This window comes from Plasmopara halstedii (genome assembly GCF_900000015.1).
Source record: "Plasmopara halstedii genome assembly, contig: Scaffold_650, whole genome shotgun sequence".
Lineage (NCBI taxonomy): Eukaryota > Oomycota > Peronosporomycetes > Peronosporales > Peronosporaceae > Plasmopara > Plasmopara halstedii.
In genome coordinates, this window is record NW_020187567.1 from 2,409,623 (window position 1) to 2,436,773 (window position 27,151).

General features: G+C 45.2%; 10 protein-coding genes across 10 annotated transcripts; 6 read left to right on the forward strand and 4 right to left on the reverse strand.

The window, feature by feature from the left end:
* Window positions 1-123: 123 nt before the first annotated feature.
* On the reverse strand, window positions 124-1,290 carry PHALS_13111 (Vacuole membrane protein VMP1; the record flags this gene model as incomplete). Its single annotated transcript, XM_024728801.1, has 1 exon — window positions 124-1,290. One exon carries the CDS (start codon window positions 1,288-1,290, stop codon window positions 124-126), a length of 1,167 nt encoding a protein of 388 aa, XP_024579243.1.
* Window positions 1,291-2,417: 1,127 nt separating this feature from the next.
* PHALS_13112 (Predicted ATPase, nucleotide-binding) lies at window positions 2,418-4,727 on the forward strand (the record flags this gene model as incomplete). Its single annotated transcript, XM_024728804.1, has 14 exons — window positions 2,418-2,579; window positions 2,632-2,715; window positions 2,774-2,970; window positions 3,036-3,235; window positions 3,303-3,495; window positions 3,567-3,612; window positions 3,676-3,748; window positions 3,814-3,913; window positions 3,980-4,043; window positions 4,094-4,239; window positions 4,300-4,342; window positions 4,410-4,466; window positions 4,527-4,582; window positions 4,676-4,727. The coding sequence occupies 14 exons, from the start codon at window positions 2,418-2,420 to the stop codon at window positions 4,725-4,727; spliced, it is 1,473 nt and encodes a 490-aa protein (XP_024579244.1).
* A 632-nt stretch (window positions 4,728-5,359) lies between these two features.
* Window positions 5,360-5,645, forward strand: PHALS_13113 (uncharacterized protein; the record flags this gene model as incomplete). The annotated part of the gene is made up of 2 exons (XM_024728805.1): window positions 5,360-5,492; window positions 5,569-5,645. 2 exons carry the CDS (start codon window positions 5,360-5,362, stop codon window positions 5,643-5,645), a joined length of 210 nt encoding a protein of 69 aa, XP_024579245.1.
* Window positions 5,646-11,971: 6,326 nt separating this feature from the next.
* PHALS_13114 (uncharacterized protein) lies at window positions 11,972-12,303 on the forward strand (the record flags this gene model as incomplete). The annotated part of the gene is made up of 2 exons (XM_024728806.1): window positions 11,972-11,988; window positions 12,165-12,303. The coding sequence occupies 2 exons, from the start codon at window positions 11,972-11,974 to the stop codon at window positions 12,301-12,303; spliced, it is 156 nt and encodes a 51-aa protein (XP_024579246.1).
* Window positions 12,304-15,429: 3,126 nt separating this feature from the next.
* Window positions 15,430-15,744, reverse strand: PHALS_13115 (uncharacterized protein; the record flags this gene model as incomplete). The annotated part of the gene is made up of 1 exon (XM_024728807.1): window positions 15,430-15,744. One exon carries the CDS (start codon window positions 15,742-15,744, stop codon window positions 15,430-15,432), a length of 315 nt encoding a protein of 104 aa, XP_024579247.1.
* Window positions 15,745-17,033: 1,289 nt separating this feature from the next.
* Window positions 17,034-17,288, forward strand: PHALS_13116 (uncharacterized protein; the record flags this gene model as incomplete). Its single annotated transcript, XM_024728808.1, has 2 exons — window positions 17,034-17,103; window positions 17,191-17,288. 2 exons carry the CDS (start codon window positions 17,034-17,036, stop codon window positions 17,286-17,288), a joined length of 168 nt encoding a protein of 55 aa, XP_024579248.1.
* Window positions 17,289-18,441: 1,153 nt separating this feature from the next.
* On the forward strand, window positions 18,442-22,286 carry PHALS_13117 (cleavage and polyadenylation specificity factor subunit; the record flags this gene model as incomplete). Its single annotated transcript, XM_024728809.1, has 13 exons — window positions 18,442-18,942; window positions 19,013-19,089; window positions 19,160-19,235; window positions 19,297-19,415; window positions 19,482-19,616; window positions 19,678-19,732; window positions 19,803-20,169; window positions 20,229-20,335; window positions 20,397-20,564; window positions 20,633-20,908; window positions 20,968-21,291; window positions 21,417-22,112; window positions 22,179-22,286. The coding sequence occupies 13 exons, from the start codon at window positions 18,442-18,444 to the stop codon at window positions 22,284-22,286; spliced, it is 3,009 nt and encodes a 1,002-aa protein (XP_024579249.1).
* Window positions 22,287-22,348: 62 nt separating this feature from the next.
* Window positions 22,349-23,057, reverse strand: PHALS_13118 (nuclear y ccaat-box binding factor c subunit nf yc; the record flags this gene model as incomplete). Its single annotated transcript, XM_024728810.1, has 2 exons — window positions 22,349-22,630; window positions 22,689-23,057. 2 exons carry the CDS (start codon window positions 23,055-23,057, stop codon window positions 22,349-22,351), a joined length of 651 nt encoding a protein of 216 aa, XP_024579250.1.
* Window positions 23,058-23,149: 92 nt separating this feature from the next.
* On the forward strand, window positions 23,150-24,606 carry PHALS_13119 (msp1 family protein; the record flags this gene model as incomplete). The annotated part of the gene is made up of 3 exons (XM_024728811.1): window positions 23,150-23,308; window positions 23,375-23,911; window positions 23,971-24,606. The coding sequence occupies 3 exons, from the start codon at window positions 23,150-23,152 to the stop codon at window positions 24,604-24,606; spliced, it is 1,332 nt and encodes a 443-aa protein (XP_024579251.1).
* A 22-nt stretch (window positions 24,607-24,628) lies between these two features.
* On the reverse strand, window positions 24,629-26,005 carry PHALS_13120 (trna pseudouridine synthase b; the record flags this gene model as incomplete). Its single annotated transcript, XM_024728812.1, has 6 exons — window positions 24,629-24,904; window positions 24,976-25,206; window positions 25,263-25,340; window positions 25,399-25,489; window positions 25,548-25,877; window positions 25,965-26,005. 6 exons carry the CDS (start codon window positions 26,003-26,005, stop codon window positions 24,629-24,631), a joined length of 1,047 nt encoding a protein of 348 aa, XP_024579252.1.
* Between the last annotated feature and the right edge of the window lie 1,146 nt (window positions 26,006-27,151).

The following is a 27,151-nucleotide window of genomic DNA, read 5'->3' on the forward strand; positions in this document are numbered from 1 at the left end:
CTAAGCTCACACCTTGTTTTCTCATCGCGTGAAATACCTCCAGAAGCCATGAATGAAACTTGCCATGCTCATATCTGCATAGAGAATGGCTGTGATTGTATCAAATAATAAGCATCCAAATCACTACTTCATCTTTTTAAGCTTCTTTTCATCTTCTTCAGCAGCGTGTTGCTGTGCAAATTGCTCAATGCACGAGATAGCAAAGTAGGCGATGAAGGCCACCATGATCCAAGATCCCAGCTGCGAGACCAAGCTGCCAGTAGACGCTGCTGCCGTTCCAGCGTGTTCAGCTGCGGCATTAACCTGCGCTGAGTGAAATTTCTTGCGACATTCAAGCAAAAACTCATTCACACGAGATCCAAGCCCCCATTGCTCTGGAGTGATAAGTCCAATTAAAGCTTCGACTTGCTTGAGGTGAGCGTCCGTAAAAATGGTGATGAAGAATGCGGCTTGCAAGTTAGCCTTAATAAGCGCTTTACCAATAAGCGTCGCGCCAAAAAATGTCCAAAATGGCATCAAAAAGTGTCCACAGCAAATTCCACATAAGTCAAAGGCCATGTTAGGCCAGGCAGACATAAGAAGCACACCCCAGAAGCCATGTCTTTGTAAAAAGCGAATCATCCAGTCTTTCATCTTGTTCATAACATTAAACTGAGACTTAGACTCGGCAATCTCTTCGAACTCTTCATTAGGCAGACCAGCAAGTCTGGCAGCACGGCTGAGTGCGTACGGTGGTATTTCTCCTGCGGCTGTGCCCGCACCCCACAACATACAAGGCAAAAAGACCTTCCAAAAGATAGCAGCAAAGGTGACAGTCGAGACTTCCGGTACGCGGTTACAGTTGGCTTCGAAAGAGTGAAACCACATATGGTGACGACTATCAAAATCAAGAGATTTGCATTCTTCCGCACCCTGTACCACAAGAAATATGTGCGGGAAAAGAAATAAAATGCCCGAGTGCATGCCAGTACCCAGCCCGACGCTTGAAAGTACGCCCAGACCAAACCACCAAGCCACAAACTTGACACTTTCATTAAAATTGTCGAGTAGATACCGATGTGAACCGTCTCGACCCGAGGCTACAAGCCATAGCACAAGCAGTGGCAGCAAAACGAAACGCGTCGCACGACTGCGCTGTACACGTAGCGCCAACCACTTAAGGAAGTGCAAGAGCACAATACTGAAATGATATAACACGCTGAACGGACGGCGGAAAAGAGTGAGCTTTTTGCGCTCTTGTCGCAACTGCTCGGCCAAGGATGCAGTGACATCGTCCGAATTATCTGTCATAGTCGCCGATGGTCTTCTCGAGGCTGCAGCGGATAAGGGAGAATGACGCACTCTTCTGCCACGTCGTAAAGTGTTGATTGGTTCAAATGACGATTGCGCTGGCTTGAGATTTAAATAAATATTTTACTCATGTTACCCAGATTATTTTCAGCAGGTGTAAAATAAACGGCAGAGAATAATAGTCTAAGATAGATATTTAGCTAGGGTACGTACGTATCCTGTTATAATTACCCTGTGCTCTCTTCATAATATCTTTCACATGATCGATAAGCTGACATGAGTAATGTTCGAGCTACCCGATCCGCTTGATTTGCTTGATCTGCTCAGGCTGCAAATCTCTGCTGAGCGTTAACGTCAAAATCGTTTGCCATACTTGTTTAACCGTTTCTTCTATCAATATATAGAGAAGGAATTCACTACCTGCATAAGTGTGACAGTGACTAGAGGTGCTACCAGTAGCAGGATACTATACGACACTTTGCACAAGAAAGTAATACAAGTATACTGTTTATACTGACGAGAAAGCTTATACAAAGTTTAGGTAGATCTAGCAATGAAAATAATTGCAGTTTCTTACTAAACACAGCGAAATAAGTTGCAGATGAGGTAAACAATTCGCTTTGTTACGCATTTGTATGACAAATAAATGCATTTTTTTAGGACTAGTCGATCTACTTTAATTTGTAGTTATTTTTATATAGTCAAATTCATTTACTACTTTTAGGTATATTCGTGTTGAGAGAATATATATATATATCAAATCTTGAATCATCATATTGCACAGTTAATTTAGCCCTAAGACGATGCGGAGAAATTTCGCGATGGACCTTACACACCGAATTTGATGCTCAACTGCTGAAAATCATATCAAAATTACTACTAGCCTTTTTCTAACGAAATCAGTATAAATTTTCTACGAAATGGTGTGATGTGTTGACAGACTTTAACGGCATCAAGATGGTCTTAACAGATATGTCAGCTGTCGCTGTCAAAGCTTGGCAAAGTGTATTCACAAATTCTCCTATCAAATCGCTATTTCCTGAAACTTTTGTAAATTTATGCTTTTCTTAATCAATCAGACTTCATTATGAGATATTCATGTGTACCACACCAAATACACATACAAAATGTTGCGATGGAAAGCTGGTCGATCTGCTCTGTTGCGTGACTCACGATGCGCGCTGTCAACGCGTCGGGTGGTGGAATTAGAGACGCAGGTATTGGAGAAATTACGGAACATCTCTGATGGCTTAGGGCTGGGCGATATTGTTTCAATGGGCCGTATAAAGGTAAAGTGACGACAGAGGAGACACAATTCGACCAACTAATGCATTGGTCTAGGAGCTTCACGTCGAGCCCGAGGCTGGAAAGGTGTCGTGCAAGATCAGCACTCCATCACCAGTACTCATGGATCTGTCAAAGAAGGTTTGAGTCATCCTTCGAGTGTTCAGTTAATATACTCACAATGGCATCTTTACTATAGTGGCAGAAAGAGGCAGAGCTAGCAGTGAAAGAACTCGAGTGGGTGAAGGTTATAGATTTTAAACTGTCGAATCCTCGGCCGCGAAATGCCCATGTTGGTCGCTTTTCATCTCTGGCTCACGTCTCGGAGATCATTGCAGTGTCAAGCTGCAAGGGTGGAGTGGGAAAATCTACAGTCGCAGTAAATCTCGCGTTTAGGTACATGAAAGTCAATAGAACACGACATGTTTTGTGGAGGGTTGTAACTTTGCTATCGTTTGCAGCTTATCAAAATACGGTGCTCGCGTGGGTATTTTAGATGCTGATATATATGGACCGAGTTTGCCTACGATGGTTTCACCAGGCGATCGTACCATTCGTCAGTCAAAAAAGATAAAAAACTTTGTCGAACCAGTGGAGTACGAAGGGGTTAAATGCATGTCATTTGGCTTTGTAAACCAACGTGCAGCTCCTGGTGCTGGAGGTAGGATGTGTATTGATGCTTATATGCAGCATTTCTTTACTTTTTTACGTGTATCTTGCTGGAACAGGTGTTGGAGCTGCTGTTATGCGGGGTCCCATGGTTTCAAAACTGATTGACCAGCTTATCCTTGGCACTGAGTGGGGCGATCTTGACTATTTGGTTGTGGACATGCCACCAGGAACAGGAGACATTCAGATTTCCATTTCCCAGCAAATGCCCATTTCAGCTGCTGTTGTTGTAACGACGCCGCAGAGACTTAGGTACAGTACTCACTTTATCAACGTATCTCATTATAAATTATACTAATACAGCCTTAACCTTCACTACTTAGCTTTGTTGACGTTGAAAAAGGAATTTCGATGTTCGAAGACTTGAAGGTTTAATACAGGCGTTTTATCTCGTAATCTTGAGTCAGTAACAGTGCTGTGTTGTTTCTGTAGGTGAAAACTGCTGCAGTAGTAGAAAATATGTCGTACTTTGATTGCTGCCATGGGCAACGACACTATCCATTCGGTTAAGGACTTCAACTGTGATAAACGGCTTTCATCAATTTTCAAACATGTATTGTCAATGTGCAGGTTCGGGTCATACACAAGAACTTGTAGAAAAATACAGCATCCACAATATATTTAAACTGCCGATTGCAGAGCGTATCAGCTCCGCAGCGGATTCGGGACGGTGCGTATAATAAAACTATGCAGATTGTTTGCCGATGTACTGAGATATATTTTTAATATGGTCTAGCCCTTTTGTTCTGTCCGAGTTGTCTACCGAAGAAAGTAAAACATACGACTCTTTAGCGACAACAGTAAGCCAAAAAACTTTCTTGAATGTTACATTTTTCTAAGTTGGTATTAGATAGCAAAGGAAGTCGTGATTATGAAGCACAATATTCGTCTGGCACCTGAATTGCTTTATGACAAAAATCGTGGCATTGTGCTTCGTATGTACAACTCAACAGAAGCAAAGGAGGCTTTGCTGCACCCCGCGGACTTTCGAGCGCGGTAAGCCTGTCTATAAGCGATTTTTGTGATCTAGTTTACTTAGTGTAACTTCATGAATAGATGCCGCTGTGCTCAATGCATTGATGAGTTCACAGGAGACCAGGTACAGTTGTGATCCGCTCGTCATGCAAATTTTGCGCTGATTTAAACAAAAACGACCTCTTTCATAGATTTTGGATCCGGCTACGATTTCAGACGATATTTACCCCACCACAGTAGAGCGGAAGGTATCACTAAATTTGTTTCGAAGCTTACAACTTCTGTTCTCACATTGGCCTTACAAATAGGGTAATTATGCGTTTGCGGTCACGTGGAGTGATGAACACTCTTCATCGCTATACACGTACGATATGCTCACGGCGCTTATTGCTGAGTATACGTCTAAACCAGGATTAACAAAGTGACGCTACCAATATTTCCAACACAATCACTATAGAGTATGTATTCCATTACATAGTGAATCATTCAGTCGGATCGCATTTATATGAGGATGAGGATGATGGGGGCCCTACAAGAAGTCTGTAGGATACAGAAGAACTAAGTACGTACTTACTCGGAAAGCTCCCCATTGTAGACGGCACGTCTTCATCGTTAGACAACATTGCCTCGTATAGAAAATAAACTGTGCAAAGTGCACGATAACCCTGTTGCATCTTATAAGACTTGCCATCAATTCGACGACCGTGTCTTATAAGGACTACTAGGAGAATGGAGCATGATAATCTTTGTATCTGCTCCCGGCTCAACAAGATCCGATTAGCAAGCTTCTGGCTTGATTCGGTCCTGATAGAATCGCGCTATGAGTGGCATAAAAATCCGAAGCGATAACCGGGCTGGTTGATTCGCCCACCCCCAGCATCACCTTGATCAATCATTCAATCGGCTCACAAAGTCAGGCCGCTTCTGATATGCTTCTAGATCGTTAAGAAGGGTGAAAAATCTCTTGGGACTTATAAGGATGCGATGGCGATGAATCAGCATGCTCTAATCAAAGCTTCAACACCTACCGCTTGTGTCTTTCGAGCTAGGAGACCGCGCTCGAGAATAGGTATTTGTTGGTGATATCTTTGCAGCAAATGCAATTCTTATATGGAAATGCTTTTGAAGATAGATCATACGAATGATTGCTTCGCCTAGCCCAGCAGTATCGTGTATGGATGAGATTCTTGTTCTCCTCTTAAAAGAGGAAGGTATTAGTGCAGTATGCAAACTTTCGAATTGCCGGAATGAAGATAGACCCTCATGTGGGAATGGTAATGCTTACCATCTAAATGAAAAAAATGCAGCTCGCGCTGAACACTTCCACATGTACCTCGTTTGAGGTTGCAGTTGGTACCGCGTTGAAGGGGGAGCACGTCTTCTTTGCCACATGGCCCAGTCGAAGGGTTGACGTGATGGTTCAATGAACTCGCCAGAGAGGCGATGGATCTGAGCCAAGCTGAAGGGGCAGCAATGCAGCAGGACTGACGTTCTTCTTTGCTTAGAGGGAGTAAGCTAAGTCACCGACGTTTACGTTCTTTACAAGGACCAGTACGAGTGTAGCGGATCGCAATCCGCTACCTCCAGAGTACTTAGCACCATCACCAAGGTGAAGACGCTCCTCCGCTCAAAATTAAGACTGTATTTAATTGTTTAGTTGCGGCAGAGCTAAACCCTTAGCTTTTCTTAATTATATAATAATACCTAATTAATATAGTAGCACAATACTTATATGCATTACTACTGGCAGTCCTGCCACATGGTGGTTTCTTGTTACGGTGCCACACCATTGTGTGATTTGTGTAATCCACACATATGTACGTTCACACCATCTTGTGTGACCTACTCTTTCATATTAAAGGTACGTGTAATCCCTTTACACTCTCCCCCATCAAAATTGTGGATACACTTAACTGTCGCCTCATACGAGGCTCGCGTGTCTCGACCACCGTTACGTTTTTTTAGAACATCCTTGAACATTCTCCGCTCAATAAGCCCTGTGTCTATGACACAAAAACACCCAGCCTAGCTGATTACGAGAGCACCAGCGGGCAAAGCCCTTCTTCTTCTTCTGCACGAGTGCATCTCCGGATAGTACGTCCGCGGCTTCACAGGGAGCAAGTCCCAAGCCCTTGGCAACCAAGTGCCACACACCTCGCCCGCCCCAGGAGACAGAACTTCTCGTCGAGGATTCGGAGGAAGTCGACTGCGAATCGGATACTTCTTTCCTAGCATGGTGAGACGAGGAGGATGGGGTGCGCCAACGGCGCGACGTGAACCTTGCGGACATTGTGTCCGCTCCCCAATTTCTCGACTTCCTGGGGAAGTGGTTTTGTTACCAATCGCCTAGACGAGGCACAGGAGCAGCAGTTGGAGGCTGCCCACAAAAGTGGATCTCGTGAGCTCGTATCCACGTTCGGTCCTGGACCCTCGCGTGGAAATTGGCTTCCGCTCGGCGGAGAAGCGAAAGACGCGATCACTCGATCGTTAGGCGTCTAGGTAGTCGTGACCCTGGCCACTACACAAGCTGAGCTTGACCAGCGGAAAGCTCTCTTAGCTCGCATCTTGGTATCCCAATGGATCGATACCGCACTCGACTACGAGCTCAAAGAGGAGGCGCTCCTGCACCCGCAATACGGACTATTCCTACGGTGCTCGCCCCTGGCAAAACTACTGCAGATGATCAGAAGATCTTCGGGCGACGGGTGCAGCAGCACCGAAAACGTTTTTTCTCTGTCTACCTTACAACGAAGCCATAAGAAAGTGACGTGCGCGTTGAGTGCCATCTCCAATTTGAGTTTGCCAAACTCAAGGCGCAACGCCGTCTTCCTGTGTATTGTCATCCTGTGACACATGGAATCATCCATCACGCTCTCGCGAGCTCACGGGTAGGTCTACGACCACAGCAGCTCAGGGGCATAGCTTGAGCTTAGCTCGTGGCCCTCCGGTTTCCCCGGTACCGCCGAGAAGATCGGGGCGCTCGACGACGCGAAGAGTCATGATCCTTCTGGTCATAAGCATCCACGACGTCTGGGAAGTCCTGCTAAAGTGGGGTCTCAAACTCCAACGAGTTTTCGGAGTTCGGATATCCCCGCCACTTCACAAGATATTGGGTTCGACCCTGTCGACTACGTCGACCCACAAGGCATTCCACGTGATAGTGGACGCCACAATCCTCATCGAGAAGAGTCGGCAGCGGGCAATGACGACTTATTCGATCATCGTCGGGTGACTCACGATGCTCTTCAAGCATTGATGGACAAACTCCGTCGTCATCGGCATTCCGCCGAGCATCCTTCCGTGGTCTCCTACCGCTGTGGGGAAGGTCTCAAGGGTTTGGAGCATATATGCATCGACTGCCTCATGTCGAGTTAATCGCGCTCTTTCTGAGCGGCTCCAAGCCGTCGAGCAGACAAATACGTCACTCGTGCGACGGTGAAGTGCCTTGCGCCGTTAGAGATAGAGATCTTTGCACTCCGTGCTCAAAATCAGATGCTGGTTCAGCTTCTGGGTGGTCGGACGCCTTTAGGCGCCGACCCGGCGCCAACACTTCCGCGCTCACTTGCGCCGGATCCCGGTACGGCTTAAGCAAGCCCACATATGACACCGGGTGGGTGCGCATCCTTCTCTGAAGGTTCAGTGTCTACGCAAGGCCTCGCTTGGGCAACACCATAAAAGGGCCAATAAATTGTGGACGGAGATTGTCTTAAAGACAGCGGAAACTGGATGTGTAAGAGGATTTAAGAATTTTATAAAATCAGGTCTCACAGCACGTGGTTGCACAGACACACTTAAGTGATGCTTGTCTGTCCGCACTTCAGCATAATGATCCCTATCATGTCGGCGCCATTACGCAAGGCCGCTAGGGCGGCCTTCCGACCTCAAAGTATTCAGTGCTTCTTCCGTCTTTCTGCATGTCTTGGCTTTCAGCCATCGCATTGCGAGACACTCAGTCCGGTGGACAGGAAGTCTCTGACTTCCTTGCGCACAGTAAGGGGGCTGACATCAGCTAGCGGCTCGGCTATTCATCTCCCACCAAGCCCTGAGTCATGAGATGGCGGCTTCAATGGGACGCGAGGGTTAACAAGACCGTTCACGTAGAAGGACGAGTAGTCGGTAGATGAATGCCTTCGGCAAGCCAAACACAAAGTCTATACTCATGGACTGCCAACACCCGGAGGGTACCGGTAAACTGGCCAGCGGCGCCGCCGCATTTGAAAGAATTTTACCTTTTGACACGTCTCACACGTGCGCACATATGTGTTCGTCCATTTGTACAGCTTGGGCCACCAGTAGTGGTAACTCACAGAGCTCTACATCTTCTCCCGACCGAGATGACCACTGTGTGGGGTGTCGTGGGTCAAAAGAGGATACGACATCTCAGTTCCTTATCGTAAGGGACCACAATTTGTGGCGTACCCGTCGAGTCGGTGCTATAATACAGCAACCTGTTGTTCAACAAATATCGGTGTAGTTGTGTGCGTAGTCACGTTGACAATTTCATGTCCGAGACTCCAAACTCCTTGCTCCCAAGAGCCCGTAGCAGCAAAACACACATACCATCACCCGCATATGCGGCGCGGAACAAATATGTCACTGACGACGTCACCATCGTGGCATGATCAAGCTCATAATCTGGTCTGCGCGACAACGCATCGGCCAGAGCATTCTGCTTTCCTGACTTATACTTCACCTCGAGCTCTGCAAAGAATAATGGTCACCTGGTCATCCTCTGCGAGAGGTGAGGCGACTGAATCTCAGTGCGTGATGACGCATGATCTTTATAGATCACAAACGTTTTGAACCAAGCAGGTGCACCCTCAACTTGACAGGTACATGCTTCATTGCAAGTAATTTATTGTCGTAAACTGGGAAGTTCTTCCCCGAAGCCTTAAGCTGGCAAGATTCGAACGCAAAAAAACGATCTCGCCCCTCAGCGTCTGCTTGCAGCAGTGCACAGTCGATGGCAAAGTCCGAAGCGTCACAACCGACACTAAAAGAACGATCTGGGTCTGGCAATCCCAGTAATGGTGCATGAAGAAGGATGTCTTTGACCCTGTCAAAAGCCTTCCGATGCTCGGTTTCCCAACATTATTCTTTAGCCTTCTTAAGGAGCTGCGACAACGGCCGTGCGCTCAAGTCATTTAAGTTCTTTGGAACCGGCCTGTCCACAATGGCCTTGACCTGAGCGGGATCCGCTCGAAGACCAAATTCCCGATTAAGCACCCTATAAAGAGTATTTCTTCGGCGCCGAAGTCACACTTGTCTGAATTACCATCCAGATTATATGTGCGCATGCACTCGAGCACCGTTCTCAAATTGACGATGCGGCTCTCTTCATCCGTCCTCCTGTGCTCCGCGCGACTGTGGACTAAAATATCGTCGAAAGAATTTTTAATTTGAATTTTATTTTTATTAGTAAATGTTTGTGCATACGCCCGGTGGGGACTGAACAATTGCGTCAAAAGTCGATTCACTGCCCTCACCATAAGCGCTTCTGCTTCCTAGCAGAAGTGGATACATGACTTACCAAATCTCCCCCAGGAGACATGCGCGTAGCGCATAAGATCTTTGACCTCCAATCAATCCATGGCTCATGGTGTTCAACAATGCCATACCAAGGATAAGGTCATACCTTGCATCCAAGTCGAAGACTAAGCAGCGTTCCACACTACCAAAGTCAAGAAACTTGACACCGAGGTTTTCAGGGACCCTCGGCACAGTGACACAAGTACTCATCGCTAAGCGAACAGTGACGGTGTCACTCGACCGCACTTTCTGCGCCTCAGCATACAGCTGCCTTCCTTCGAGCATAATTGCCCGACGCCCCGGAATCGATAAGGATCTTCCATGGCAACTCAAAGCCCTTCACGGTCGCTTTCACGACCAGCAAATCCGGCTTGCACACACGTTCCGTGTTCAAAAGAACGGAGCTCTTCGGGTTGGGCTCTGCTACCCTTTACCGCTTTGACTCTCAACATGACTCAGTTCTCCCCCGGTAGGATGCCCCGCGCCTACTGTGTGTTTTCATTTTTCCGCGACAACTAGCCTGGTTATAAGCGGGACGTCGATTTTGGCGCCTTGCGCAGGGGACAACCAGTCCGAAGGCAACGAGTGTCTCAACAAAACACCGTCGGGTGTTAAAACGCTGCTCGGCAGCTCAAAGCTCTCCCTTCTCTTTCTCAGCATAGCTGAGATCCATTGGCTCAGGCTGCTCGACGAGCTCTGAGGGTGTGCATTTCTACCAAGTCGTGCCGACTTAAAGTTGATTTAGGCATTCAATGCCACATTCACCGCTTCTTCAAAAGAAGACGGATTCAAACGGAAGACTTCCATTATGGTCAAGCCAGTCCATAAAGACGGTCACTGCGACCGCCTAGGGGAGCGATTCGGCTGCAACACGGTTATGAGAGTTCTCGACTCTTAGACAAAGTCCGTCGACCCCTTTTTGCCCTGTCGGGCGGTAAGGAAACGCGATCGCACGTGATATGCCTGATTTGGCGGCGAGAGAACTCGCAAAAGCTGAATCTTCAGCTCCTTCCAGGACGAGAACGCCGCTCCAACCAACGTGCCACACGTTCTCGCGCTCGGCCCCAGAGCTTGAATATGGCTGGCGCCACGCGCTGTTGCTCGTTCTGGAGCATGACAGAAGCCATAGCCATCTTGGCCTCTCTTTGCCAGAGTAGAAGGTTCTCTCCATCTTTACCCTCGAAGGTCTTAACGCTCACCATGAGCGGCCTGGGTTGGGGGGAGTCTTCCGTCGTCGACAGTGGCGTCATGGACGCAATCGACGTCGACAAGTTTTGTTGTAGATGCTATAGCAGAGCATTTTCTAGCTCTTAAACGCCCCTGGGCGTGCGTCTATCGCTTCGGGACCTTGCAAAACAAGGTGTTTCACGTCATCAGCGCCAAGTAGGGACGTTAGCTTATTAAGCCCGTTTTGCATGTTCTGGGGTAAATAGGAGTATTGCTTCATCTTCACAGAGGATCAGTCGTAACGACTCAGGCGTAGATTGACCAACAAGTGCTACCAAGTGCAGCGAGGCTGCCATAGCTCTTTGCTTTGAGGAAGCTAAGGTAAGATCACTGACCTTGCGTTCTTCAAAAGAACCAGTACGAGTGTAGTGGATTACAATCCGCTACCTCCAGAGAACTTAAAAATCTTAATCAAGGAAGGACGCTTTTTCGTTAGAAACTGAAACCTTGTTTAATTGCTTTAATTGCGGCAGATCCTTCAACCTCTTAAATTATAGCTTCACCTAATTTATATAGTTCTACCTTGTTTATATAGTAAGAATTCATTAATATGCACTACTATGGGCAGCGCTGCCGCGTAGTGGCTTCTTGTTACGGTGTAGCCACACCATTATTAATTACACCAACTTGTGTAATCCACACCTATGTTGGATCAAACCATTCTACATGACCCGCACTTTTATACATGGGCACGTGTAACCCCGTTACAAGCAATGTGGTACTCACAGATACTACATCTATAATTCCAAATACTTATTCTCTATGTTTCTCGTCTTCATCGATTGAAAGGCGAAGAATAGATCAATAACGCAAGTGAGGTGATCTCGCGGGGGATTGTTGATACGCAAGGTTGCCTACTGTGAAGGTTTGGGTTATTTTGTATCTCGTGGACGTCGAGTTCAGGGATTTCAGACTTGACGAGAGTAACGCTCGTTAAGATGGGTTAGGCTCACAGCCGATGGCAACGTTCCAGCTTTATGAACGCCGCGCAAATCAGATGCGTCGTGCACTCACGTACGACACTCAAATGACATATTAGTAGATAGTACAAGTATATTTAATTTGCCACATACGGTTATCATATTTACGATTTATACAACGGAGTCATGTCGAACTTTCTTGAAATTCGAGGGTTTTGACAGAATGGGATGCTGATTGACCTTAGACCTACATCTGAGATACACTCTCAGAGAGTTCTTAGAGAGTTCACTGCATCGGAACTGCGCGCTAACTAGTGCACTTACGAGGATCAGCACATCAAAGGTCTTTCTCTTACGCGCTCGCGTGGAACACAAAGCACTGCAAAAGGCGCGGCGCGGTCGACGATAAATGAGTCGTGCTGAGTAAGTTAGCGGGGGTGTTAATTTACTGATTAAGAAGGTAAAATTGGCTATCTGAGCTACTATCCGAATTAGAACTCGAAAAAGCGACATACGACAATGCCGTTCGTCATGTGCATAAATTTCTCTGAGGCCGGAAGGTTTCTACTCTCACCCCAACTCTGCACAAAACGCGCACTCTGAACCCGATTCTTGCGGCAGTAGGTCATATGACGATGTCTCACCGCGGGATTCACAAGGTCTCTCATCCCGTTACTAATAAGACGGAGCTAGCTAGGTAAGGCGAGCTTGCCCGTCTACAAGCGCATGATTCACAGCGATTTTTCAGGCTCAGTTACATAGTGTTTTTTAATCACGCGACTCGCAATGAAAGCTGCACTCAGCGCCGCTGTAGAGCCCTGACACGCCCCCTTGCACTTAGGCCGACGGCAAAAGATGTTTATAAAGCCTATTTAGAAGCGCGTTCTGGAAGATCCTGTGCCACTCCTAAAACGTCTCGACTGAAAAAACCAGATGAGTCTCTGTGTGTACAACTTCTCCTCTGATATCAAGCACTCAGAAAGATAGGAAAAGAAACGAATGCACATTAACTGGCGTTATAAGGCACTTTGATTGACACCGCTGTCTGGTAACGTCATTTGATCATTGACTTTGCGATGCACAAAAGCACGACTGGAACGTAAAGACGAGAGCTGCCCTTCATTTCTTGCTGATAAAGCCCCAAATATCGTTTTGAGCCTGTTAATACAGCCCTAAACATTATTAATTCTGCTGATACAGCTACCGGCCAAGTGTCGAGCTTGGAACCGCGGTGATCCCCAGAGGCGCGTTGTGAAGCGCGACCTAACATTTTTCCCGTGGAAACAATGACAAAGGGTACGCCTCGTCGAAAGTGCGGCGGCGCCAGGGCAATCTTGTCGAGAGGGAAGCTCAACCTCCTGTGCGCTCTTGAAGGAAGCGTATTCCTCCCACTTCACTAACTACCAACAGCAATCCTGGTAAATCCATCCACCCACTAACCAATCTACATCAAAATATACTACATTTCGTTTATCATATAGAATTGACGAGAGGCACTTTTTTGCTGGCATTTTTGTGCTTCCTTGGCTGTCAATATCTCCGAGAGTCTCGGTGTGCGGCCAAAACTGACATGACCTAAATGTCAAATGCGCTTCATGAGCTACACCGTCGCATGGAGTGATGAAATTTATTACAGCGGCTTAGAGGCTTATTACTACCCTAGAGCTATAGGCTTCACGGTGGCGCAGCTGCAGGTATAGGTTGAAGTTTTGCTTTGTCTACAGCAACTAGTTTCGCATCCGGATGGCTCATAAGAGCAGTGTACTGACATTACTTTAAAAAGCCCATGTATGATACAGAATGTGTTCGTATTTTCCCGAAGTATCGCGAGATGGCTTAATCCTTTTCTCGCTACGACCGTAAACGGTTGGGTGTAGCAAGATCGCAATTTGGTCATGTTGACTGTGAATACCAATTATATAGGCAGACTAACCACATTTGAATAACACCTTCTCATTCATTACATACTCAAACGTGTTGCGATTGCATCTGGTATCTGAATATTGCTTTTGCACATCTTGGCTCGTAGCAATTGCGTCGCACTTTCGGAGCATGACGCTACGTCTCGTTGCGATAAAGTCTTCGATGTAGTGCCCGGACTAAGTCAGCACGCTGAATCATATCCACAATAGGACCGGGGCCTTTATGTGGTGGTGTCAAGAGGATAAAAGCATATATGAAAAAATGGAGATTTTTGGAGAGGCTTGTAATGACTTATAATACAGACTCGAGGAGTGGGAGCAATTGCTTTCGCACCTTCATTTCTCCGTTAATGGCGTTGTTTGATATCTTTTAATACAAGATCAGCGTTTTGTGTCTGACTGTCAATTTGCGGCGGACAGGTTTATCCTGGTGCCACGCGACTTGAACAAAGTCCATTCAAACTTTGCAAAAGGGCTCGGGTCTTGTTCCATACAACGTTTACCGGTAAATCTTATCTTTGAAAGACTTTGTCAAGGAACAGTATTGCTGTATCCTCACCTGTTATAGCGTACCTGATATCAGGGACGCAAGTCACTTTGCTCATACGGCCCATTAAGATCATAATACTGTTATAACTGGACGCATCTCTCGGACCAAATTTTAATTATGTACGAAAAATTGCCGACCATCTGCTAGAATCGGCAGGCAGGCTAAGCGTACAGACGTAAGCGGTGAGAACATAACTTGTCAAAACCTTTGACACGTGCGGTCATAAGCTCGTAGTGCTTAGTGATAAACAATTCAAATATGTTTGGGCGTTAGTAAATGACGCCCAAAGAGGCGAATGTCCTTCCTCCACCAAGATGTTATCATGCGCTCGTATAGAAATTTGAACGTAAGGTCCTCGTTATTATTATTACCACCACCTTCGTGTTGAGTAGGTCAGTGCGATGATACACTACGCCTTGAAACAGTGACTAGCGGTATAAAAGTGCAACCACACACTTCGATGAAGCGATATTTGAGTTGAATGCACCCTGCTATCCAAAGCTTTCGGTAGTGTAATTCATGTTGCATAAGACGCGTACACTGTACAAAACGCCCATTCGGTGCATGGCGTCTTTTGAGACATGATGTCTGAGTAACGCAAGTGCAAACGCTCTACTACATGTGGCCAACTGGCTTGAAATATCCTCACCCAGAAAGCTCCAAGTACGGGAACCCGTTTCGCTGTGTCGGCACTAACATCAAAAATTTTCTGAGCTACATTGTAAAAGAACTTTGACAGGGCGGAACTCTGTTTGTCCGTATATATAAATGAGAGATGTATTTACACTTCGGTACATACACCATGAGTCATGAATTGACTGAAAGCTGAATAATTTGGGTGCCGCGATTCTTACCTTGAAAGTTGTTGTGTAGCTATAATTACGACCTAGTTACGACACAAAAGCGCCTTTGGCCTGAGCAAGGATTAATATTACAAAAGTGCTTAGATTTCAATTTAGAGGCAGAAGCGTCAGTGAACCGCGGCCTCAGCATGTGACAGGATGTAGCGACAGTACATCGAGGTTTCTGAAGCGTATCGTTGCTGAGCCAGGAATTTGTGTTGCTACATAAAGGTATGTATAATATGTCGCTTAACTACAGCTGTAAACTGGGGTTCGCAGAAAAAATACTGGTGGGTTGCTGGAGTGCGACTGCATGGCGCGGCGTCCATAGTTTGGCTCCGAAAAGACAATTTAAAGCGGGCATGTGCCGCGGTCTCCAGGGCATCGGTCTGTGGATTCACGTGGATGTAAGTCGAGATAAGCTTAATGGCATACACTCTTGTTAGAATAGGATGGTACTGCCATGTCGTTAATACTGTACGACGCGCCCACCATTCAAAACAGTGTAGCACCGCGGATTTGTGGCAAGCGCTCATCAAAAAGGCTTGATAGATGGTTTGCATGATAAACGATCAGATCGTCCCTAAAAGATTTAAGTCTCCATCCAGAACGTCAAGTAAAAGCTTTTGTTGATTTTGAAGCAAATCTTAGAGAGTGTTTGTATGATATTGCAGGTCATTAAATTCACCAGAATGGTTTGGCTGGCACAGGAGAATTAGCAGTGCTCTTTGCTGTTAATGTTTAATCTGCCATTGAACCCACTCTCAGAGCAGTCAAGGCGTGGAGTAGACGAGTGTCCTTAGGGAGCCTACAGATTATTTTTCTCAGATATCTCAACGGGACAAATTAGCGATAGGCGATGCCTTAGGATCGGGAGGTGCGTCATAATTTGACCAATTGACTCGAGTCAATACTGCATTACACTCTTACGTCTCTTTTAATGAGACATCGTGCGATCAGAGAAAAAAAAATTCTGTGCAATGCCGAAACATTTCCGGCGAGAGTGGATTAATCCTCCTACTTGGCGCCAACCTTCATAAGGCCAACAAAAATTAACGAACGGTACACGCTTAAAATAAGTTGAGTGCATTCGTCATTCCGGCACAAACACCGATTCCTCAGGCGAATTTGCTGCAGAACGGCATGGTTGATTGCACTTTGGTCAGTGCTTGTGGCCTTGCTGGTGCTTTATATAGACTGCTCATGAAATACCGTGGTATTCTTTCCAACGCGTGATAATGCAGCGACCGGACTGCTCTGAGAGATACTACTTACGTCACAAAGTCCTTAGAATGCACCAGCGATTTTTAGTCGTGGATGATGAATTCATCGAGGTTGCATCATGCACTCGAAAAATATTTGTGCATAATCGTACAGATTACGGGAAATAGGACGAAATGTATGCGGTAAAGTTTAGAATATATACAGACCATGCACTGTTGCACATGTTGACAATGTCAGCACACTTTCTCGCACAGAATGGTTACATGGTAATCCTCTCTACCAATTAGTCCATTCTCCGTTTCGCCTAATCTTCTTGGCAATAACTGCACCGACGCTTCTGTCTCTACCAGATTTCCACAAATCACAGATCCCGAGACGCCGATGATGCAATAAATAATTGTGGACCCGCCCCTTTGAAAGAGAGGCTCCCTCTTCAGCGCTAGTCCAATCGACCTCAACAACTACGAAGGACAATAGGACACATCAATTTGCTAGTGGATCATCCTGTGTTTACTGGGATACGACGCTCACAGCGACTGACTCATCTGTTGTCCTGCGGTCGGAGACAAACCCTTCACAGTTCTTGCAGATAGAGAATGAGATGCGTAGAGTTTTCTTTTCAGATTTTGACGTAGCGCCTAGACATCAAGTTGACGTATTAGGACTCAAAGGTAATAGGTGGCTGCAACCTTAACCCCGTTGTTCATATGTTCCTTTCAAACCTGCTTTCTTCTGCGCTTAGCATTTTCTGCATACAGTGATTGGTCAAGACCGGACCCCACGAGCTACGGGAGGCCTACACTCTCTTATCTCTTACCCGGGTGAGGCAAAGAAAAAGGGCGTGCCAGGTCGTTAGCGGTAATTTTTTTACTCTTCTCCTATAAAAGTGCAACATGGTATCCATATTGGTGCAGATAATCGAATTTTGAAAGGGTTGGTGCACATGGGCTGTACGCTTCTTGCATGAAGCACGAGCCCAGAGTGTATGAGTTTGTTAGCGCGGACTCTGAAGTCAAGCTTCCTTTGTGCAAAATGCACAGCAATCTTGTTGCAAACACGATGTAGCTGCTTTATCTACCTGATGAAAGGTCTTCAAGTTTGAGTACCATTTGAATTTGGTCTTCCAAATAAATGGGCGAGACTTCTTTTGTCATGGCTGTTATCCACGTTCGTTCCATTTACTATACGATGCGCAAGCGAGTTTGCTAGTTTTTTTGTCTCGATATACAGTGAACATTGAGCCGAATGCCCTGATGTTGCAAAAATCAGGCGCGTGGTCTGTTAGCGCTCCAACCGGTGAAGCGATCCTTAGTATTTCTTGTCGCACCTCTCATTCGCGCTTTTTCACCTCAGCGCAAACCGCTATAAAGCTGTCATCCTTACTAGTAACGTCGTGTGTAGCTCGCATCACTACAATGAACACATTGTTGACGGTTCTATACATTGCCACATTGAATACGACGACAAAGGTGCTGAGAGATCTGATCACTCGTCCATCGGTTACGTACGCAATCTCGTACCCTACTTGCCATACGACAATATATTGTGAGCTAGTGTTCAACGTCCTTGCCAAGCTCCATTATCTGTAGCAAGACGCTATCGATCTGCGTTGATGGAAGTAGTCGTCACATTTGGTAGCACTTGCACAGCTGGCACCATTCGTCGCGCGAAATTTGCGCTGTGTCGTCAACATTAGGTTTGCTGCGATCCTTTGCCGTATGGAGCACCCCAATTCAGATGTACAGCTTGTGTTCCATCCACCATGCATATGTACGATATACAGACAAATGGCCTGACGCATTGATATAAATTGAGCACCGCTGCAGTCACTACCAAGGGCATACGCTTGCCCTCGTCTTCCTTTGCTTACCAAGATTTGCTACATTGAGGAAGGCGGCGAGAATTCAACATGTGGTAGTGTAAAGCCGGCCAATTGAATAAAATAAGTATATTTTTTATGTTTTTGGTGCTCACTCTGAAAACTTATACAATACAGAATAGGCTACACAATGGCGGTGATCACCTTCACGCCACTATATGGTGTGCATTCAAGCGCTCCATGTTGCGCGTATCTCTTGGAAGTGGACGATGTTTGTATTCTACTAGATTGTGGTTGGACAGATGCATATGATGTTGAGCTGCTTAAGCCGTTGCAGCGCGTGGTGGACCGCATCGATTTGGTGCTCGTGTCGCATCTGGACTTGGCACATATGGGGGCATTACCCTACGCCATTGGAAAGCTTGGACTTAATGCTCCAGTTTATGGTACACTACCAGTGCATCGTATGGGACAAATTGCACTGTATGACGCATATCAAGCCAAAACGAAACAAGATAACGACTTTTCACTCTTTTCGTTGGACGATGTGGATTTGGTCTTTGAGCGATTCAAACAGCTCAAGTACTCCGAAAAATTGACGCTTCGTAGTAGTGGAGAAGGAATTGTGATCACACCTCATGTGGCTGGACATTTGATTGGTGGTGCTCTCTGGAGGATTATGAAGGAGACGGTAAGAGTAGAAGTTTACAAGACTTGACATGTATCAACAGCAATAGCTCATTTATACATAATTCAAACAGGACGACATTATTTACGCAGTGGATTATAATCATCGTTCGGAGCATGTGTTACAAAAAACGATTCTGGACTCGTTCTCGTGAGTTTTAGGTACAGAGATGTCGAAGTCAATTTATTGCTAATTTTGAAGTTTAATGTGATGGATGTAGGCGCCCAACGCTACTGATTACCGACTCAATGAATCTTCATGCAGAGCAGCCAAAGTTGAAGGATCGAGATAGCAAAGTAGGATTTTGAATTGTTTTGCTGTGTGACTATTTCGTACTGATTTCGGTGATGTGATCAGATCATGATGGAAATTTTAAAGACAGTTCGAAATGGAGGAAATGTACTAATTCCTACTGACAGCTCTGGTCGTGTACTCGAGTTAATGCGAGTGCTGGACCAATACTGGATTCAAAACAAGTACGCAATTGGTTGATGCTTGTCGTGATTTGTACATCTAATTAGATATCGCTCATTTATGCATAGACTGCGAGATCCCATAGCTTTGCTCCATGATATGAGCTATTATACGCCAAAGGCAGCACAGGCAATGTTGGAATGGTGTAATGATCGCATTGCGAAAAACTTTGACATTGGTCGTCAAAATCCTTTTCAATTTACGTATGTTATCAGTCTATGTTACTCAATTTTCTCATAGTTAACTCTAAACTTATTGCTTAAGTCATATCCATCTGGTTCATACGCTGGAAGAACTTGATGCTTTGCCGAATCCTAAGGTGCGTTTGTGTGCACATGACATCTATGACTTCAAACTTTGACAAACCTTTTCTTTATGTACTTGTGAAGGTAGTCCTAGCTACATCACCTAGCCTTGAATGTGGTTTCGCAAAGGATATGTTCATTCGGTGGGCTCCTGATCCTCGAAATAGCATTATTTTTACTTCAACGACACCAGAAACGTCATTTGCATCCCGCGTACTTAGACTTGTGAAAGACCCGTCCGCTGAAAAAACTATATCATGTTCGGTGACACAAAAGGTGTTTTTGGAGGGAGCTGAACTTGCTTTATACGAGGTGAAAGAGCGCAAACGTCTTCGTGCAGAAGCTGAAACTAAAGCTAAAGAAATTGAAGATGCTGCGATGGAAGATATGATGATGGGAATTGAAGATTTCGAATCAGAGTCGGAAGAAGAGCAAATTGCGCAGCAGGAAGGTGAGCTCACCTAAATTTGCTTTTATAAACTACTCAACGTCAAACGTCACATACTATAGTTCAGCTTCGTGGAACTTTCAAGGTTGGCTTGGGCCAATTAGCATCAGTTCGATATCCTATGTTCTTTGCTGTGGAGCCAAAAATTGAGTGGGATGAATATGGAGAGGTCAGAATGTTTTCAATTAACTTACAAGACGACACCAAGTATATGACGCTTTTGTTTGCAGATTATTAACCCAGAGGATTTCAAGGATGCGACACTATTAGCAAATCGCCAGGCTCGTCGTAATCTTATCGACGATGCTGATGGGGACGAAGACATGGAAAGTGCTGACCAAGAAGTTGCAGCTGAAACTCGCCCGACGAAATCCGTCACAAGTGAAGTTGTCGTCAATGTACGAAATGCTTTGTGCATGGGTATTAATTATCACGATCATATAATTTTGTATTGTGGATGTCTTAGATCGCTGCTCGTATTACGCAAGTTGATTTCGATGGTACTGCTGATGGCAGAGCAATACGAAATTGTTTAGGCAACGTCAAACCACGCAAACTCATTCTAGTTCATGGCACTGAAAAGACAACTCAAGATCTAAAGCAGTTTGTAGAATCGTCAATCCCAACGTGCGAAGCAGTATTTACACCAAACATCATGGAATGTATCGATATCGAATCCGACACGAATGTATATAAACTCTCAGTTAAAGAGTCATTGTACACGTCTGCAGTGTTTCGAAAGGTACGTTCACAAGTGTGAAGTATGAGGTTTTGGAGTTAAATCCCATTTTTTTTTCGTAGATTGGTAGTCACGAAGTTGCCTACGTTACCGGACAACTTGTGCTACCAGAGAACAGCTCAGTACCAATTTTGCAGCCTCTCAATGAAAATGGAGGTCAAACAACACACGAGCCCATCCTACTAAGTGATGGAAAGATGAAACTGGATGTCATGAAGCAGGTACTGGGCAAAGCTGGTTTTCATGCAAAATTTCGCGGCGGTATGTTGGTATGCAATGATGGAGTGGTTCTTAAGCGTGCAATAGATAACGAAATTGTGATGGAGGGTACGCTGTCAAGCAATTACTTTCGCATTCGAGCACTGTTGTATGACCAGTTTACGCTGGTGTAGTATAATAATACAACAATCGTTGCACTATCTTATCGACTATACCTTTTGTATAGACTATCCTGTTATACTCGATAGATAAATGTACATCTAAACTTGTGTGGCTCAAGATACTTGTGTAGAATATGTTAGCTCTCCAGCGGCACGCAGCACGTACTAGTGCCTGCTTTAAACCTTGCTTCTCAACTTTAGCCGTCGCTACTCGTGACGCTACATCCAACGTGTTACATGTTGTGGTACGAGACGGTGAAGGATCGCGTGCTTCTCGACGTTTGCGCAAGCAAGGCTTGTTACCAGGCGTTCTCTATGGCGAGGGTGTAGATGGTACTAATGAACGTGTGCTGGTCTCGTTACCTACACGAACGTTTGAGATCTTGCATCGCGATCTATGGACATCCATTGAAAACCAGGTGTTCCAGATTCAAGTTGACAATGAGCCACCTGTGAAGGCCTATATGCGTGACGTACAGCTTGATCCCGTCACAGACGTGCCCTTGGCTGTGAACTTTTTGCGTTTCAAGCCTGGTCGTACTGTATCAATACCAATTAAAGTTATGAATGAGGAGGGAAGCCCAGGATTAAAACGCGGAGGCTTTATCAATCACATTTACCACTCGCTCGACTGTACCATCTTCACGGAAGACATCCCTGCTACACTAAAGATTGACGTCAATGGCCTACACGTTGGTGACAAGATTTTCTTAGACTCAATTAGCTTTCCGGATGGAGTAGTGCCAAACATCGCAAAAGGATCGTTAATTGCTAAAATTGCCGGACGTCGCGGTCTTATCCCACGCGTGAAACCCGTGGTTAAGAAGGTTGTAGAGCAAAAGGAAGAGGAAGAAGAGGATGAAGAATTTGATGACTGGAATGATATATTCTAGGTTTTGCAGCTATCTGTTGGCAGTTTGTCTTTTGGGATCTCGCTGCCTCTTTGTGGCATGTTCAAAGCACTTAAAACGACCTCGCAGAATCCAATTTCTTTTACTTAGATAAGACTCTTGTAGCGATGCAATGACCTTGTAGTTGTTATGACAAAAAAGCTCTTTCAAATTTACTGGCTACACATTTTCGTCTTGCCACTGTCAGATCTGGGTTTAAAAAAGGAAGCGCTGTCTGGCAATGCCTTATCTTTCATTTCTTCTTCCTTCTTCGCTTTACGCTCAGCTGCAATATCTACCTTGGTATGTTTGGAATCTGGAAAGTCTTCACGCAGCCAATCTAGCGACGCAGTGGTTTGTATTGTGCGCGTTACATCCGACGCTTTAATCTGTCGTTTGTTGCGATACAAAGCTTGCTCGTAACTCTTGGTACCTAAAAATTGAGCAAACAGCTCCTGCAATCATATCATCAGGATCCAAAATTTGACTCAATGAATCGCAAGTTAAGTGTACCGAGGCTTTGGCGATTGCAATAAGCGCATCCTTCGAAACCTTGCCGATATCCGGATCGCTCTGTACAATCTTTCGAACTCTTCCCAATGGATAAATGCAAGCATTAGAGTTCTGTGCCATCTTTTCCTTTAAATTAATCTCTTCATCGACCTGTGGGTGGTCAAGTATTTCCTGCTTGTAGCGAGCCTTATCCTTGTTTGCCAGTTCCACATACACGTCCTTCTCTTCTGTCGTCAACTCGTTCCATTTTGCACTAATAATTTTTTGTATCTCACCGATGCGAACACCAGGATTCTCATTCATCACGTCTCTGCGCCGCTCATTACAAAAGATGAGATAAGAGCTTTGCGGCTTCTTCACGGACATCATGGTGTTAGTAGTTTAAAATGTAAATTAGTATTCTTAGCTAGAATCCTCTTTCTAGTTATACAAATTTCATTCTTCCATAATCTGAACACTCAATGGGCAGCAGCTCCAGTAAGAGCGAAGCCTCTAATGGGAAGCAGCAATCAACGTCAAACACCAACGATACTGTTTCTTTTAAAAATGAGCTACTAGGGATGGTACTTGATGGTCTCATGCTCTTTGCCATGTACCAGACATCGAAATATTTGTACAAGGCAAGTCGTTTTAACGTGATATGTGCTAACATGACTCATGTCATTTCTTTTCATATTAATACACAGCAAATCAAGCCAATGATAGATGACTGGGATAAAGGGCAAGATAGTCAGGCCAAACTTAAGAATCGCTTGCAGCGCACAGGTCGCCGCGCATTTAAGACAAGCTACTTTGAGAACATCATCGCTGGTGACATTATTGATCCACACGATATTGACGTTACATTTGAAGATATTGGTGGTCTAGAGCGCCAAAAACGTGATATCTACGACTTGGTAGTATTACCACTTAAAAGCCCCGAGTTTTTCGCCTCTCGTGGGACACTGCTTACTGTGCCTAAAGGCATTTTACTCTATGGCAAACCTGGAACGGGTAAGACAATGCTAGCTAAAGCTATTGCCAAAGAGTCCGGTGCCTTCTTTATTGATCTGAAGATCAGTACAATTATGAGTAAGTGGTTTGGCGAGTCACAAAAGCTTGTACAGGCTGCTTTTTCCCTTGCACAGAAACTAGCGCCGTGTATTATCTTTATTGATGAGGTTGACTCGTTCATGGGCAAGCGAGGGGGCGTGTCAGACCAGACATTTTCGTCTATGAAAACGGTTGGTGTTGCCAATTGTTCAAGCTCAATGTGTCATTAGTCTGATTTTGTTTTTCTTAGGAATTTCTTGCGCTTTGGGATGGATTTACTGAAATGACTAATGGAGACGGTGGAGGCTTTGGTGTTTTGATTATGGGTGCAACGAATCGACCCGGTGATGTAGATCCTGCTTTCCTTCGTCGTATGCCTCGTACTTTTGAAATTGGATTACCGAACAAATTACAGCGTGAGAAAATTCTCCGACTACAGTTGAAATCCGAACGGATAGACGATAATTTCGATTATACCAAGCTCGCTGTTGATACAATGGACTACAGTGGAAGTGACCTAAAGGAATTATGTCGCGCTGCGCTGATGATTCCGCTTCGAGAACATATCGACAATTGTCGAGCTGCTGAAGAGGAAGCTGCAAACCGCCAGACGGATGAGCACGAGGAAACGCTAATATACGATGAGACTGCTCCGATAAATGCTTTGACGATGCGTCCACTATCAATGGCTGACTTTGACGAAGCGAGGACCATGGTACAGCCTACTGGAGCGACAGCGTATGCGTACGAACAGTCGCAAGAGGAAGTAAGGCCCTTGCGACAAGCATCTGGCAGTTCAATTGATCCAGATATCTTTGCCGCCGTGTTGGCAGCTGGGTTGCAAAATTTGATGCAGCAGAGCCGCAATGTCGAGTCGGCTTTTTAATGGAAACGGAAGCCGGCATTTGTTAGATAAATACACGCTTTCTGAGTACAAATTCCTTATACTGAGCCTGCGGGTCCACTTGAGCGATCCCAAGCATTTGCGGTGTTGAGGAGATATAAATGCGAATGGGCTTGCCGCTCGAAAATTCAAAGTTCTTGTTGCTCCCAAGCACAATGTCTTGAGCAGAGATTGTGACAACACCGCCATGAAGCCATCGCTGAGCAGTTTGTAGCGGCAGGTTTGCAAACGGAAGATGCTGAAGCATACTTTCGATCGGTTGTAATGGAGATTTTCCTTGCTATAAAATTGACAACATATCTCGTTAAATTTTAAACATGTCGCGATTCTGTTGTCAGTTACTATACAAACCTCTACTTTTGATCGAATTTCATCGAGATCAAGACTATCAGCGACGGAATAGACCCCACTTCTAGTTCGCTCTAGCTCGGTCAGTATTCCCCCAGCACAAAACTCGCCGACAGAGTTACGTAAAGTGTTTGTTGGATTTACATTTTCAGGCGGCACAATCAATGCTTCACCACACTCACGCGCGATCGATCGAATGTACGTGCCACCCTCACAGGCGACGTTAACATTCACCTTTCATCATGTTAATCAAGTAGATAATGCTGCACTTTTCTCAATAGCTAACTCACCTCTGGATAGTCTCCTTGAGTAAAGTCAAGTACTTCAATCGAGTCAATTTGCACTCGTCTTGGTTTGACTTCAAAGTCCTTCAGATCACAACCACATCGTTAAAAACGTTCTGATTATACATTTCAAAACATTTACCTTGTTGGCTCGCGCCAGCTTGTAAAGCCTTACACCGTTCGTTTTGATTGCACTAAATCGTGGAGGTACCTGATCTATATTTCCAATAAATCTAGAAACCATAAAATTACCATCGATACTAATCTCCTTCCGTAGCTTTTCGTCTGTACCGTTGCAATGTCATCTTCACCATCTTTTCATCAATCCAAGGTGCTGGATTTTGTGTCAAAACTTTTCCATAACCATCGTCTGAGTCTGTTGTGATCCCCAGCCGAATGACACCCTTGTACTCTTTACCAGTCGTTAGGTACTGCAAGAACCGCGTGGCACGTCCTACTGCTACGGTGAGAACACCTGTAGCCATTGGATCCAATGTTCCACCATGACCAACTTGTCGTGTATCAAACACTCGGCGCATAGCATCCACACACTGGTGCGATGTGTGCTTCGCGGGCTTGTGCAAGTTCAAAAAGCCGCTTTTCATCGTCTGGAGTTCAAACCTGTGAAATAATCGATTTCAAAGCATATTATTGTTATCAACTGACAATTTGTTTTTGTAGCAATTTATATGTATATTGAAGACCAACACGACGATATTTGTCAGTCTTATGCGCACGTGAGTCACCATTCATTGCAATCCTCCCTCTGTCGGGCAAGCGGTAGTCTGAAGTCAGTATCTGACATTACATATGGTGCCAAATTTACTTGTTGCGACGTAACAGTGCTGCTTAAAAGATTTGCTCGATAAAAAAATCTTTGCACTTGAGTGGTGTCGTGGTGTCCAGTGAAGAAGGGAATCATTTTCGTCTACAAGGAAGAATATGTGTCCGCGACCGCAATAGCTGCGCGCGAATGATGTTCCTGATGCTGAAACGAAGTAACAAACTAGCTCACCTTCGACTACGTACAAGCCCGGTTTTGATGAGAAGGTCCAAGTGAGCACTAGTTGGCACTATGCAAAGTTAATGTATTGAAGGTCCTCATTTAGGATCATCCCATCAGAAAATTGAGTCTATTCGCGCTACTCTCGGTACTATACTCGGCAGTACTTGGTGCCTGAATCCCCAGCATCTTCCGCAGGGTATCAAACTGCACTGCTGTAATCGGCTTGAACGTCGTGTTAGCCTTATGTCTTTAGTCGTATCATGCTGAGAGGTAGCTCAGCAAGACTAAGGACATTCAATATATATTTAATTTGCATTTTGCTAACTAGTGCACATCTGAACCTTTTCTTTAGGTTAAATGTAACGGGGTTACACGTATCCGGGTAACAGGGGTGTGTCACACGGATGGGCATGGTGTGACTGCACCCAAACAAGAATACGGTATGTGGCTGGGTAGCCAGTATTTACGCATGTATTCAGATTTTACTATATATATAGGAAAATCTATACATTTAAAATCAGGCGGCTTTGCCGCAGATAAAAATAAAAAAAAGTCAGTTTTGGATTTTAAACGGAAGAGTTAATTAGCCTTGGGTTAAGGCGATAATTCCTCTTGGAGTAGGCGGATTGCGATCCGCTAACTCGTACTTGTTCTAAGTATAGAACAAAAGGTCGGTGACCTAACTTACGCTTCCTCAAAGTGCTAATCTACGGCAGCCCGCTGCACTTTGTAGCACTTGTAGTCAATCTACAATTGAGTCGTTTAGACTGATCCTCTGTGAGGATGGAACAATTTTCCTCTTTGCTCCAGGGCATGCAGGGCGGGCTTAACAAGCTGATGTCCTTGCTTGGCCCTGAGGGCGTGCAACACCTTGAGGCGCAAGGCCCCG